The sequence below is a fragment of the Girardinichthys multiradiatus genome, chromosome 23 (assembly GCF_021462225.1).
Source record: "Girardinichthys multiradiatus isolate DD_20200921_A chromosome 23, DD_fGirMul_XY1, whole genome shotgun sequence".
In the NCBI taxonomy this organism is placed as follows: domain Eukaryota; kingdom Metazoa; phylum Chordata; class Actinopteri; order Cyprinodontiformes; family Goodeidae; genus Girardinichthys; species Girardinichthys multiradiatus.
This window is the reverse complement of record NC_061815.1, coordinates 12719806-12736183: the sequence shown is the minus strand read 5'-3', so window position 1 is coordinate 12736183 and position 16378 is coordinate 12719806. Positions and strand designations below refer to the sequence as shown.

The following is a 16378-nucleotide window of genomic DNA, read 5'->3' as shown; positions in this document are numbered from 1 at the left end:
AAGTGAAACAGCCATTCTACTAAACACTAAGGAACTATACTACTATAATGCTATGTAAACAGCTGTAACTGACCAAAAATAGGAAATATTTAGTCAGATTTAATGTCAGAAAGTGAGAAAAAAATGTGATGTGTCTTTTTATATATATGTATAAATATCTGGTTTCAACACTAAATAAATATGAAAGAAAATCAACCTGAGGATGAACATCCAGGACAGCTTATGCCAATGTTTGGGTGGTATTATGAGGTCCCACTCACCTTCCCATGAATCTCTGGTCGAAGGGGGAGTCTCCGTGTTGCTACTGAGATCAGAATGCAAAACATCGCTGAGGAGAAGGCAACAGCAGCAAACACGAGACCCCAGGAGAGACTGCAGAAGTAACAGGAGCTCTCTGCAGATGTGCACACCCACACGTGCACCGAGGCAAGGAGCAGGCACAAGAGGTAGAAAGGCAAGGAGAGCAGGGAGGAGAGGACCGGAAGGTCCACCGCTGCGGCACAGCTGAGGGCTTCAGGCATAGCCAGCAGTAAGACCAACAGGAGCTTAAAGGCCAGGGGAGAAGGAGGAGAGGTGAGGAAAAACAAAGTTTTATCAAGTTTGATCAATACAACTGTCATGTTGAATGTTAAAAAGTAAGAACCTCATCTCTCTACTGTAATGTTACATACCAGGATATAGAATAAACTTAGTAGATGTCTTTAAGACAGGGGTGCCCAAGTCCAGTCCTAAAGAGCTACTATCCTGCAATGTTTAGATGCATCCCTGCTCCAACACACCTGGATCAAATGGCTATATTCTTTCATCAGCATTCAGGCATCCAGCTCTGCAGAGGCCTGGTAGTGAGCCATCCATTTGGTTCAGCTTTGGAGAAAGGGTGCATCTAAAAGTTGCAGGGTAGTATCTCTTGAAGACTGGCCCTGGCACTGCTGCTTTAATAGACATTATTTTTCAGGTAAATCTTCCAAACAAGCAGCCATCAAGGTTCAGTCTATTTTCTAACTCAACTGTCAACACCACTTTTGAACTTTTCAAACATGGCTATGTAACAATTGGTTCTCTTAGATCATTGCTGACATCGTTCCTCCCTGGCATTGTGTTGCTCAGTTAATATGATCAGCAGCATCTGACTACCATTTTCCTCTTAATGGCATACCCATTTACAACTTTAACACTTGCAAAGTTAATACCGAGAGATGCAACAACTAATCAAATGCAACATCTTGACTGGTTTTGGGCTAGCCAGAAGCTCCAAAAGACAACCTTTTGCTGGACGAAGACATTCTCTAGGATTCCCTAGGAACTACACACAGAAATGCAAGCTACACCCCCTGCTCCAGCGACTGCTCTGTCTCACACAGTGGTTACACGCTACCGCTGCTCCTAATACAAATAATTAATCACTGCTAACGATCGGATGGCCGTTAAAAATATTTTCAATTCTGTTCTAGTTTCTTTTTCTTTTATAGTTCTCGTTGAGAAATAACAACCTGCAAACTGAACTGAAAATTCTGATCGATGCGTCCCTGATTAGAATAATGGTTGTGAATTCACTTACATGATCCTGTTTACAGCGGGATCTAATAGATTATTTTAAAAGCGAAATAATGTTTTCATTTTTTAAAAATGTAAAAATTAACATTTTTGTTGCCAAAGTGTATAACACAAATTAACTTTCCATTTTTTATGCCTATTTAAATGTTACTGGCATTAAATTCATCAAAACACTTCATAAAATGTTAAGAATTGTGATTTTTTTTTTAGATTCTCCTTTTTATTATTATTTCCTGCACAACTGTGACAGTCAATGAGCAAACCAATTAACACAACACTGCCATACGGGAACAAACCCTGACAGAAACTCTCGGGTCCTCACCTGGAACACATAGACCATTCCTGCAATCATTGAGTACATGTCGTATTTGCCCAGCTGTTTGCTCAGAGCAGAACTCATGGCAGCCAGCGCCTCCAGGTACTGCTTCAGGACTTTTTTGCCCATGTTGGTCAGCACCTCAGAGGTGTTTCCTTCTAGGTAGAGCTTCATCCAGCTCCCATGAGCCTTTTCTGCCACACGAAACTGTTCGAAGCCAGCCTCTGGATTGGAGGGGAAAAGAAACAAGGTGATTTCACTGTGAAAAACACAGTTTTAAATAATTTATGTTATTTTGTTATCAAGAACAGATCATCTACTATGGTGTTTAAAACCGTTTTTAACTTTGAATGGCAACGTAAACAATTAAAACATATACAACTGACATATTTAAAGAAAATTGTAATTTAAAGTACAAGCATACAAACCTGCTAGCAGTATTATAAGCTGCCTAGTCTGATAACTATATATATCCAGCTATTGTGCAGAATATTTCCCAAAGCATCACACTGCCTCTGCTAGCTTACCTTCTCCCCGTAGAGCATCCTGGTACCATGTGATCTACCAGGTAATCACAGACATGCAACTGGCCTTCCATGTGGTGTAAAACAAAAGTATAATTCATCACCAGGTGATGAATTATACTTTTGCTCTATACCTGCTCTGTGGTTAAGTTCTCATCTTACATAGATGGAGATTTTAGTGGTGGACACCGAGACTAGTCTGCAGGTATGGTGCCCCCTTATGCAACAAATTGCGATGTACCATGTGTTCTCACTTTCTATCAGAACCAGCTTTAACCTCTTCAGCATGTAAAGGTACAGTAGCTTGTCTTTTGGATCTAACCAGATGGTCCAGGGTTTGCTATCCATATGCAGCAATGAGCCTTGGCCACCAGTTCACCATTGCCCTCTGAAAAGCAGCTTTGGTGATGCTCTGACCCAGTCATGTCGTCATCACATGAACCTTGATCAAGTGACATGGGTCACTGGTCATAACTTTATGCCTCGTTAGTGTAAATGAGTAAATGACCATGTATAACATTTTGATTTTATTAGTTTAACTGAGGTTGGAAGGATTTAAATAAAACCCCTGATTTATTTTAACTATTGGCTTTTTGGACTGTTTTGTTTTTTGTAAAGCTCTGAAGGCACAGTTTTTCAGACAGGAAGCAGAGAAAGAAGGCAGGAAGACACAGCACTGGTCCTGAGGTTGGAAGTCAAACCCCAGACAGCTGCATCATGGACATATAGTCTGCCCATGCTACGGCTATGCCATGTACCAACCCTGTGGGATTGTTCTTAATCCAAACTTTGAAGTACTTTATACTACCTTGCCTTAATGCAGGATAGGCTTCCACAAACTGCTGCCACGCACTTACATTTAATCACGAGGAAAACACTGGCCCTTTCTAACGGTTTCAGTAGAAATGAAAGCCCAGTAATCTTATTTAGGACTTCATCCATCTTTTTGACATATGAATGATGTTCTTTTAAATGGAAAAAATCAGAACTAGAATTAGAGTAATTTCTTCCTTGAAGCCTCTGTCTCAATGTTATGTCTTTAAAAAGGGAAGTAGCCCCTGGTAAAACCATTTAGTGTAATTTGTCTGGTTGCTTACTGAGACGAGCTCTGACTTGTTCAGTAGATCAAAAGATACCATAATAAATTTTAGCCGAATGCTTTAGAGGCTGCTTGAAGGGCAGAGCAATGTGTTTTAGCTCAGTGTAAGACACACAGCCTCTTCTATAAACAATATAACACCTATCTCAGCAGCATAAGCATACAGGTGATAAATAGGGACTGAAGATCTATCATACAGAGGGGTTGGAAGACATATTAAAACCTTAAGCCACAGGCATGAATTATACAATATGGATGGCCCTGGCCATGCTTCATGTGTCTAAAAATACAGGGATTGGTTAATGGCTCCTCGAAACGCCCGAGGTTAGTGGCACCGGATAAACACAACATGAAGATTGAAACACGCAAGACGGGCCGGGAATGGGGCAGAGAGAAATAAAAGTAGAACGAGGTTGTTTAAGCCTTGCATCACCAGGCCTGCATTTAAAAAGGCCTGCTTTAATATTCTGGAAGTGATTTCATGTTAAAACTGAGAAAAACAACAAAAGATTCAGAGGCAACACAACATGACCAAATCAGAAAATACCAGACTAAGGTGTCAGAAGCAAGCAGAGATTGGCTTAACTCTAAATGCTTCTGAAACCGTTTTTAAACTGAAAAACTTTAAAACTCTGAAATGAAGTCCAAGGTGCAGTCTGAAATATCAAACACTTTGTTCTGTTGTCCAACATTTTTCACATCCTGGAAGAAGATTTGTCCAACAGGAGAGTTATTAAAATATACCCGAGGCAAGCTTCCCCCAGCAGTGACAAACATCACATCCTGCTGCATAATAACTTCATGATTAACCGAGTGGAGGGATTCAGACAAATCAACGCATCTGAATGTAGGTCTACTGAATTTATTTCCATTTCATCCCATCACTATGGTAACCAAGGACCAAAATAGACAGGAAAACAAGGTGCCACAGTGTTATATTTGCTTTGTTTTTTGTTGGTTTATAAATGCAATCCAAAGTTGAGTTTTGAAAATGCCACATTTGCTCTTTGCAAGAGTTTATGTCACTTCAAGACATCTGTGTCTTCCAGCAGACAGCGTACCGGACATCTGCTTCAGACAGTATCAAACACGAACATCATCAACCTTATGCTTTAGCATCATCTGAACCAGTTACTGGGAAAAACACACACAGAGGTGAGTCTACATACTAGCAGCGCTTCGAGATGCTTGTTAATGCTCCATGATGCAAACGTTTCTCACATTGGCCGAGATGGTGCTGGGATTCTCACGCCATCATTAATGCATGTAGGTCTCGCGTGAACTGATCCAACAGACATGCTAATGCAACTGTTGCATGTTCCCCCCTTCACTGGCTAATGCTGAATTTCACTTTAAAAATCGCAAACTTTTAGAGCCCTTCATGGTCAGGCCTGTCATTAGGTCTCTGCTGCTTTACGTCCCAACCCATAGTCTGAGGTCAGCAGGTCAGATGTTATTTGTGGTCCCAAAAACTGCCTTTGAGGTGATTGCTCCTTTGAAGCAATGGCACCTTGTCCTTCTCCTGACTCTGCCAAGACAAGGTTGATTGTTCATGACATTTTCTAAAAACAGACTTTTAGTTAGATAGCGTTTATTGGTTTTTCTTGTTATATTTAGTTTTCACTGAGGTTTCATATATCCTTCTGTGTTTCATGTATTGTATACTTTATTGTAAAGCACTTTGTGACATATTTATCTGCAAAAAGGCTATCTAAATAAAATCGCTTGCTTAGCTCAGGTGGAGAAGATAATCTTGGTTCTGATAGAAAGGTGTCCACAGAGGATCATAGTTCACTGAATATGAAGCAGCATAACCACAAACCTGTAAGGGTACAAATAGTACCAGCAATAGGCTGTATGACTATCAGAACTGGACTTTTTTTTTTACAACACATGGCTGCCTGTGTGCTGTTTATTATTGCATTATTGCAAAAGTGGGACCAGCACACTATTGGGCTTATAGTCATAATGTTATACCTAATTGGTGTGTTGTCATGGTAGCAGCAGGGGCAGTTTATTCATGAGGTGGGGGGTATACTTCAGTAAGGCTTGGTCATCAAGAATCTGAAGTGAGATCTTAGACAACGCCACTGTGTGCATTGTATCAAGCTGCTGTTCTCTGTTCGCCTAAAAAGATTGCATCACAACTAATCGCATTTGTCAACTGATTTAATTAACTATCCACACACCCTACATGACAGTAAAATTAGCAGCAAGGCTGCTAGCTGGGGAGCACAATGCACACCTCCGTACTGCACCCATATATGTCCAGGTACAAAAATGTCTCTTTAAGATGATCTGTTTTTCCAAGTGAGACCAGGACACAAAGGCAGTAACAGGTACAACAAACTAAACAACACAGCCCTATTTAACAAACAAATATAACTGATATTCAGGATAAGCAAGTGAACAGCAGCAGGAAGATCATCAAAAACAGTCACACTGACCAAGTGAACCTTTCTCTTCTTCCATTTAATTTGACCTTAAATTCCTCAGATTAACCAGCAGACGGTGTGCAGAACAAACAGTCATAGATAAACTGACAATAAATATTTTGCATCATGTTGCCAGTGCTTAGCCTGCACTACTAAAATGTTCATCAACACTTAAGTGTTACTTCCATCCATCAGTACAGCAGAAACATGTCTTTATATTTATTATTATTCTCTCACCTTTTAGGTCTAGAATAAACCAAAAAACAGACATTTTCCAGACCATGATATCTTAATCGCAGAACCAAAAGGTGCTATTAGTTATGGTTCTGGCATTTCTGTATGGTTTACATACTTGGAGGTCTTTGGTGTTTAACTATTCATTCATTCATTCAACTTCTATACAACTTCTTCCATAGTGGGTCACGAGGGAGCTGGTGCCTATCTCCACCAGTCTACAGGCGAGAGGCAGGGTACACCCTGGACAGTTCGCCAGAGACATACAGGACAAACACCCACGCACACACTCATTCACACCTAAGGGCAATTTAGAGAGACCAATTAACCTAACAGTCATGTTTTTGGACTTTTGCAAGACAACAGTCTACCAACTGTGCCACTGTGCAGCCCATGTTTACCTATTTAACTAAATCATTGAATATATAAAAAGAGGAGGGTGAGGAGCTCGGCCATCTGGGAGGGCCTCGGAGTAGAGCCGCTGCTCCTCCACATTGAGAGGAGCCAGTTGAGGTGGGCTGGGGCATCTATACCGGATGCCTCCTGGACGCCTTCCTCGGGAGGTGTTCCAGGCACGTCCCACCGGGAGGAGGCCCAGGACACGCTGGAGGGACTATGTCTCTCGGCTGGCCTGGGAACGCTTTGGGCTCCCCCATGAGGAGCTGGAGGAGGTGTCTGGGGAGAGGGACGTCTGGGCGTCTCTGCTGAGTCTGCTGCCCCCGCGACCCGGTCCCGGATAAAGCGGAAGACAACGAGTACGATATAAAGGAACTTTAAAGGGGGTTTTCATATGGGAAATATACATAGAACAAATCTCTACATCCAAATCTGGGTACCATATAGCTAGAGCCTTACGACCTAAGGAAACTATTTGACTGCAATACTAATGGTATGTCCTAACAGGTATAAATTGTGATAATGATTATGAACCTCACTTTCCAGATGCTTTCTATTCAACATTAGATAATGCCTCCATCACTCTCCATTAGCTTTAGAATATACAAGAATATACACCTGGTGAGGGCATTAAGCGGAGGTAGAGTCCATTCAACAGGCCAAATATGTTATAGATATGCAGATATGATACAGCCCACCAAATGTTGCTTCAAAAGAGTCTTGCAATATGGCTGTGATGACGACTGCGATGCAATATATTGTGCAGTTATGGCCTTAACAATGACTCATGTCTAAATGTGGTCGACATGTAGCATCAACACTGAAGTCAGGAGTATTGCTAACCAGGAAGCAGAACATCCCCACATTTAAAAACACAGCAGAAATCAATCAGATCTAACATGTCAGAAATATTTGGCATTGTTTAACACAGGTGATTTTAAAGCTGCAGCTGATGTTTGTACATTGTTCTTCAGTCATGCAAATGATTTAACTTGTCCATTCATCTTCCAAATCACCATTCGTGAAAATGAGAACATATAGAAACTTTAAATCACTGCTTTGATGCTTACCAGGGACCTCAGTGGTGTTAGTCAAAATTTAGCCTATTTAAAGCAGCAGGTAATAACAAAACTCATTTCAGGGTACTTTACAGAGAAGCTAAACTCAAGCACAAAGTGACTGCTAAACCTTAAACTACCAGGTTTAAAAGTTATTTGTGTGATTTTCTCTCTCTGGTCCTTTACTTCTAACATTTTTCAAACAAACGAACATAAACCTCAAAAGGCTGTCATTGGTGTGAAGGACAAGTACGACAAGAAGGAAACAGCTCTGTCTCTCACAAACTGTTTGACCCCAAGATAGATGGGGAAAAAAATACATGCTATTTGTGCGAGCAGTTCTACAGAAATATGAAAAGACTGATGTTCAAGAAAAGACTGCAGAGTTTAAGACTTCCCGGAGGTGGTTTTTACATTTAAAAGGTAATTTATTCAGGTGCATAAAAAAAATCTTAATTCAGGTTTGCTTAAAAAACACAGAGCCCCTGCTGGAGCTGTGCGGGTCTTTCTCCCAAACATAGACTGATCTTGTTTTATGTTAGGCTCAGTCTGCTACATATGGCCGTTTTGGCGCCAGGTCTGACCTTTGACACCAACAGAGTCCAAAAGCACAGTGATGTAATTGTAAAGTGAACACCGATCTGAATTCAAAAAGTCTGTTTTGCTAAAGGATTGCAAAGGGATTAAAGCATTTACGAGTCATCTTTGGAGTTTGACTTGAGCTCATAGGTGCAAAGTTTTAACCCATTCCCCAAACAATCATTAAGATGAAATACAAATATATGTGTTCAAATGTGTAAAAGCTGTTTTCAAGCACAAATCTGTTGCTTCTGGACAGCAGCATCTCTGGTGCTGTCCAAAAGCAAATTTAGGTAAACTGAGATTTTCTGCAGTGTTTACAGCTCTAGTCCACTTTTAAAAACACTTCAGGACCAGAGACTGTTAAAAGCCCACTTCAAGCATGCCCCCTAAAACTTTCAGGCCTAGAAAGAAGGAAATATAATGAAGCCGTTTTTATTCTGTTAAACCTCTAATATTAGCTGAAGAAGATGTGCTGCATTTGATTGGCCATGGACGTCGGAGCTCAGATCTGTTGGAAAGTTGGAAAAGCTGTAGGATTTGCCAACTGTTGAGCTGCTAACTGCTATAAGCAACACAAGCCAATAACGTTTCATTTATCTCCATTTTACACCTTCAAACCATAAAGGAAAATGTTGATTAATAGATACTGTACAGTGCCATGGGTTTAATGACATATAAGCTATCAGAACAGTAAAACGTGTTTATATCTGCAACCTTCACCGTGCTTTAAATGCATGGCTGCCATATTGGACCTCAGACTTTCCAAGTCAGAGGTTCGACTGTGGGAAAGTTATTTGGGAAAATAGGATACACCGTTAGTACCTGAAAGAAAACAGTAAATGGTGTAGAACATGAGTTGTCTTTGGGAGAATCTTGCTTTAGCCAAGCTTAGGATGAGCTTTAAAAATCTGATGCCCCCAATTTCAATATCATCAACACCTCCTTATGCAGCACAGCTGTTACTGCTTTTTTTAATGCAATTCTAGACACAGATTTTTTTCTGCAATAGAGGAAGAAATATCAGCCCCAAATATTGGCAATTTAAGTAGGTTGAGGGTTAAAGTAAAATGTGCTGCTGGAATCAGCTGCTCAACTGTTTATCTTTATTGTTTCAGAAACCTGATGGAACTTATTACCAGACTTAAGATCCGACAGCAAACCTTTCTCAGACTGCTATGTAACACGTTGCCTGCGACATTTTACTGCACTTCAAAGACTAAGTACAAATACGCTGCTTGAAAAAGCATTTGACCCTAATAGATTTCTTCATATTTCTTTAACCAAGATAACTAGAGTAAATACAAAATGCAGTTTTTGTTAAATTTTGAATTTATTGATTAAGAAACAGAAGCTTGCAAATCAACCTGGCCCTAAAAAAAGCAACTGAAGCCAAAACCTAAAAACTGGTTGTTCCACCATTGGCAGCAACATCTGCCATTAGGTGACAACGTTCTGACGGGGAACTTACTTCTTCACAGCACTCTAGATCTACAATTCTAGATTGAACTGATGACGTAAAAGTTGTGACCATAGGTATTGGTACTGTCAGACTTTAAGCCTACTGGAATGTTTTAGTGCTTAAAAACTGAAGTTTAGCTCTTTTGATCTCCTTTATGTGTTTTCTTTGACTATTTTTTGCTATTAAATACTTTCCTGTGCTCTGCAACTGTGCAGGAAATAATTGGAGCATTATGGAGTAAACTAAAATGTCAAACCAAAATACACAAAAGGGAATTAAGTCAAATCCAAATGTCTCTATTTTCATAATTTCCTATTTCCAATCATAAACAGAATAATTTTTAATACAAAAATACAAATTACCATGTCTGTTAGTATGAGAATGATACAATGAATATGATTATCTGGTGACAGAGCTCATTTTATTCATGGCAGAATAAATATGGAAATGAAGTTCAACATTTTGATGGAGGCCAAGATGTAGCAATGGGCACTGACTGTATATTTCAGTTTCTGACCGACACCTGGTGAGATCCTCCTCAGTTAAAACAAGATTTCATCATCAGGCGAGAAAGAATTGCATTGCATTTAGGTTTTGGGAAAATTAAGCCTTGAATGTGCCTCAACAACCTTGTAGCTGTGTGGATGAGGTGTGAAAGTTGGCTGGGAATCTATTACGAGTCCAGAAACAATGCAGCATAATAATGGGACGACCTGTCAGACAAGGTCCCAGCTTTCAGTCAGGTGGAAGAAGGGGGTGAATTTCTCGACTACCTTTCTTGTAGTCAGGCATGCTGTCTTGGAGCAGGCAGCTGAGCTGGTGGCCATTCAGATGCAGGAAGCGCAGCTGGTCTCGAAGCGACGTTTCCTCCAAGATGCCGGGGATGACTCTGCCGACACTGTTCTGAGATATGGGCAGTCCGAGCCCCAGGGCCAGTGTTGGTGCCAGGTCAACCTGCTCCACCACTCTGGGCGTCTCCATTCCCGCTTGAATAACAGAGCACAAAAACAGAAGCGAAACGGTGAAACTCAGTGAGTCCCTGATGGCTGATGATGAAAAGATTGACTGACAAGAGGCATTTCTTTAGCTTGTCAAGAAACCGAATGCAATAATATGCTATTGAACTGTTAAACCCACTGTGGGTTTGTACAACTTCAGGTCAGAAAATGCAAACAGATTTTAGGAGTTTTCAGTAAAGTTTGGCCAATTTTTAAAGTACAAAACTTTACATGTAGAACCACAGAAAAATGACACAATATCAGGAGGGGGAACAAATGGATGAAAAGACAGAAGGACAAACGCCGGATGGACAGATGGATGGAAAAACAGATCAATGGTAAAACAATTAGTGATGGTTGGACAAATGGACAACCAGACAACCATGGATCATTTAGACATACTGTTTTCTTTTTCCATAGACACTGTGTCCAGGTCTGGTAAATATTGCAATCTTATCCCAGACTATCCAGATTATGTAGGAACCCTGGAGACCCCTTTCTGTGTGGCTGTCCCTTAATGCCATGTCATTCCAATGACAGCTGTGTACAACTGATCACCAGCATGCACATTTATTTCTTAAGACAAAAGCCCCAGTTTTGTAGTTTAATCACATTCCACGACAGACATGTTAAATAACTACCTTTTCTGTCTCATAGAGGCTTTTGCTCCTTCACACCAAGCCTACAAGCCTCATCACCTAAAGTCAGAAATATAACAACAGTAGCAGTGAAACATCCCAAAGCGTTCAATTACCAGGTAGCCTGATGAAGTAAGACATTTAATGGAGCATATTGTTGTAGTCACTGCTACTCCACTACTTCTAACCCCTTAGCAGTGAAACTGTGGGCAACAGAAAGCAACAAGAGGAAAGTGTAAAACTTCTTATTTTCATGCATGAAGACAACGTACATCGTGTTAAGGGGTTAGAACCACAGCAACAACAATTTAGAAACAGACCACAGATGACAAATCACCCCCATCATTATTCTCATATTAACACCCATGAGGAGGGCTGTCAGGACGTCTGCAGCAACAACCCCTACGAAATAAGTCATTAATTTAATCTTCATCACATAATCAAGTGAATCCTGGATTTCATTTTTCAAAGCTTGTCTCCTGTCAAGCGTTTCGATGTTGACAATTTGCTTCCTTGAGAGAGCTTCTGACAACACAGACAGACAGTGGGAGTGCTTTTTCCCAAACTGTCTGCGTTTGAGTGAAGTTTTCAGGTTGCAGTAATGAATTAAACTTGTACAAAAAATCTCTTAAATGAACAGAGGATCTGTCAGGAAATGAGACAGCCACAAACTAAAGGCTGGCACAAATTTCTTAGCAGAGGTTCATATCTCTAGAACGTAACAGACGACTGTACATTAAATCTTTTTTTTTTTTTTTTTTTACATTTTTAGTGCCAAGTTGCAGATTTAAAGTTTTATTGTTAGTTGCAATTACTAACTACAGCAGATGGAGTTTTCTTTTTAAATTCTGTTGATAAAACTATCTTTCATCAAACCTCTTCATCTACAACAAGCAGAGAGGGCTTTGGCTTTATCCATTATCGAACCTACACACTAACCTCTATACAGCAATACGTACATTGGACGACACACAACAAAGAAACTGGTATTATCGTTGAAGATCCAAATAAACATCTGTTGGTGACCAGAATCAGTTGATTTTCATCTCGATCAGACAGCCAGAAACTCCAAAACCCAATATGTATGTACACTCCCAGCCAAACGTTTTAGAACGCCTTTCTCATTGGTTTTCTTTATGTTTATGAATATTTACAATGTAGATTCTTACTGAAGGCATCAAAACTTTTAATGAACACTTATGGAATTATGTAGCAAACAAAAAATTATAAAATAACTTTAAATATGTTATACACCCTAACATTTCAGCGTGACATTGTGGTCCGGCAATAAAGGATGAATTTCTTTTAATGCAGCATGCTGCACCTGAAAATGCTAAAAAAAAAACTTAAAAATAACTTCAGGTCCTTATTTCTCAATGAAAAAATACATAAATTGAAGGAGAATTAACATTTAAATATTGATTTTCCAAATTTTCATTAAAAGGTTCAACATGTAACATTAAGCTGCTAGAAGTCCATTCTCAGTGCACTGCTTGCACCATACACACTGTGAAGTCTCCTGGTGTTTAGTTAGCTGTCTATGAAACAAGGGCTTGCTGATGAGTTGGTTTTAATATTTAACTTCCAAAGTTTAGGTGAGCTAACAAGAGTAGTTTTAATTTCACAACAGTGTCAAAATGTGAACAGCCATTTCTATCCAGTTCAAGGACAGTAAAAGGTAGAGACACAGAGCAGAAAAAGAGACAGGCACTTACTGAAATAAACAACAATAGTCCTAGCAATGCCTAAATAAAGTGGATTTGCCTCTCAGGGTCCTCCTAGCAAAGTCAATTAAATGTTCTGCCAAAATGTGATTTTCTTAGTGATGCAATGAGATTAAAGAGTGAAGCCCAGGTATTCAGCAAGCAGTGAATTCTTATACGGTGTAGCATTGCCTAATGAAAACAACAGGAAGACAAGCTCTCTGCTAATGACCCCTCATTTGAAAAAATAGCCACTTACGCTAATGAGGCCGCAGATATCATTAACACATTTCCATGTAACCACATTTATGTCCAAGGTGGCACTTGCAGAAAGCCCTTACCATATACGATTATGGTAGATTTAATTAGAGTACCTATGGTTTGATTAATTAGTTTTAATCAAATGAAGAATGTTTTACAGGTAATTTCTAAAGACAGTTAGCTGAGATTTCTTTCTCTCAGTAACACACGGTAATATGCGATCTTCTACAGCAGCGGTTATGAAACCTTTTAAACTATGCACTAACACACAAAACGTTTGATTATAACAACTGATAAAATAATAGCTTGAAACCAAAAGTCTCTTTGAAGAAGGCCCATAGGAACAGGCTTAAAAACTATATGCCTCTATTGGTTTAATGTCAGTCCTGTTTTAAACCCTCAAATATCTATGTTTTAACCTATGATGATGGTTAGTTGGTTGGTTGGTTGGTTGATTGTCCAACCACAGGGAGGAGTCCGCGGACACATGGACAGACAGACAGACGGATGGACGGAAGAAGTAATGGAATATTTCGTTATACTCTCCCTAAGGTTTAAAGTAATTTTATTGAGATGTCACAGAAAGTGCAAGAGTATTCCATGTTTTCACCAGCTGCACAAAGCATAGAGTGCAGAGCTCTGCTCCTCCTCCACCTATTGCTGCACACCGCCAGTCAGCTGGCTAAAATAAGGCTGCTACACATTTCCTTTACAAGAAAGGGAAGCTCTTAATTTTAAGACGTGTGATGTTAAGATGTGTGAAAAAAAACATGCTCATGCTGTAAAAACCTACACTTAAGGTATTAAGGTACAATTTTCTTTAAAAGTACACTTGGCAAGCTACAAGGATCATGTCTGTTAAGCAGCTGATTGCAGACTATTTGAACTGAAAGCCTGACTAATTAACCAGCTGATAATACCAGCTGGTTATACTTGCATTACTCTAAAAAGAGCAAAACCGCACAATATTTAGCGTAATCACAATGTCTACTAAAGTTAGCAGGTGCTTATTCTAGATTTTCACTTTAAACTATGAATTAAAATGATTCTGTAAACTTGTGTTGCATCAAGAGATGATGAGTTTAGCGTAAATGACAAGCAGGTTATTGCTTTGCAAAAGTAATCACAGGAATGTGAATGTAGATCCAGATGTTGCTTCACAAAATAAAAAATGAAGTCTTTCTATATTAAAGATGTACAAATGACCTTTTCATGAATGCGTTCATCAGATATGAATGGCTTAACTGTATTTGCTTGAATAAAATTTAACATTTATTTCCTCCTTACCTCAACTAGGATAGGCCAAATAATCAACTACAACATCCTAGGGTTAAACTATTTATTGAGACTCTGCAGGACTCCATGTTTGCAAACACCAGCTATTCAGCTGCAAGAGATCAATTAGCATAAATGGTGTATAAATAAAAAACAAGCAAAGGGAATTTCAAAAATAGAATTTGATAAGAAACTAATTATCACAGTCACACGTTTACACTGAATGTCATTCATCACCTCAAAGGACACTTCTCCTAGTGAGTGCATCTTTGCACCAATGACATCGTTCCCCACATTGCAGCTGATGTCACCTCATCTAGGAGCATACAGGAAAAATGGCTCAAAACTAGTTTTTGATTTATAACTGGGGTAAAGAAGCTGTCAGAGAAAAGCAGAAAGTTGTACTCTTTTCATTTATAAGTCAGCCTTCTCTCTGAAGCAGCACTAGTTAATTTACCTTTTCTTTTGAAGGCTGGACTGACGAGCACCAGGGGTGTGTTGACTTCTGGCTCCGAGGAGCCTCCGTGACTGCCGGTCTCCGACATGCCGTGGTCTCCGCACAGCACCAGCAGGTAGGGCAGAGATCCCTCTGCCTCCTAAAAGAACCAAACACAACGCTTACTGACCTGTTTTTATGTGTGCTGACACAAGACGTTGTTAGCAGTTTAAGTCTATAACGCATGTGCTCCTGCATCCTGTCATTTACTTAAATAAAGTCAGTTTAGAAAACATGCTTCCTGCTGTTATGGCAGCAGCATCCAACAGCTGCAAAAAAAAAAAGGACCACATTAAATGATTACTTCTTTAAGGAAGTCATGACATTGTGGCATTGTTTCTCTTAGGTTTCAAGTGACGGGGAAAAAAAAATTACAGCAAATGCAGCGAACAAACACAAAGGGTGACTGGTTAGACGAGGATGACAGACTTCGATCAGACTAGGGTTCTTCCTCAAGTGATTTACTTTCAACTTGAATCAGAGGAACCCCCAGTTGACAATAAATTCAACAGGGAGGCTGTATGAGTCATAGCGCAGTGGCCTGATATAAAAACACTGCTTGAGATGTTAGGAAAACAAAAGGCAAATCCTTCCACAGATTCAAATACCCTCCAAAGACTCTTTAGTTCATGTGGTGTCCCATACAAACACCAGAAACTCGAAGGCCATACACTCACCTCACACTTATTATTCAAGACGGTAAAGTTTCTTCTGTAGTAAGAAGACTGCATTTAAGTAGAAAATGCTCATGCCAGCTCATCTTTATTCTATTATTGGAAGTTAACTAACAATTTTATGCACATTGGCATGGTGAAGGCTCCAAACAAATACTACAGAAAAAAGCCTGACCTGAGCTGTGTTTTAGTGCCCTGGCGGCTTGTTATAACTCATACTCAGTTACTCAGTAGAAAAGAAAAAAAGGCAACCCTCGGTTCTGGGTTTTACCTGTTAGAAATGTCACAGGGCTCAGGAGAGCTGAGAAAACAGCTCAAGAAAAGTACTAAAGACCACAGATCCTGACCCGCTGCTTCCGTCCACCTTACAAACAGACAGGATTATAGTCTTTTTCTCACAATAAAAGCTTGAAGCCTCTTTGGGGGATTTTCTTACATTTAGTGAAAATCTTCACTCAGAACAATAGACGAGGCACAGCAGCTTGTGTTACTACAGTAAGCAAACTTTAGCCTAACAAAGTCAGACAGTCGGGTTCTGAAGTTTGGGTATTTAACTAAAAACGTTAAACATTTGAGCACAGGTAAGGACTAATTACCGAAATAAACGTCAAGTTGGAATTACTTTTGTGGGAGTTAGTACATAAGTTTTGCGCAGCAAAATTTAGGCAGCAGAAAA

The 16378-nt window shown here is 39.7% G+C and overlaps 1 protein-coding gene across 2 annotated transcripts in view; it reads right to left on the bottom strand.

Moving 5' to 3' along the window:
* The window catches only part of pigg (phosphatidylinositol glycan anchor biosynthesis class G), a 114477-nt gene that overhangs the window by 77413 nt on the left and 20686 nt on the right, over nt 1–16378 (bottom strand). For both annotated transcript variants that reach the window (XM_047353614.1, XM_047353613.1), the window contains exons 5-8: nt 14990–15128; nt 10431–10643; nt 1877–2094; nt 261–545 (exon numbers count right to left, since the gene is read on the bottom strand). In XM_047353614.1, the coding sequence (XP_047209570.1) occupies nt 261–545; nt 1877–2094; nt 10431–10643; nt 14990–15128 (855 nt within the window). The remainder of the gene's footprint in view (nt 1–260; nt 546–1876; nt 2095–10430; nt 10644–14989; nt 15129–16378) is intronic.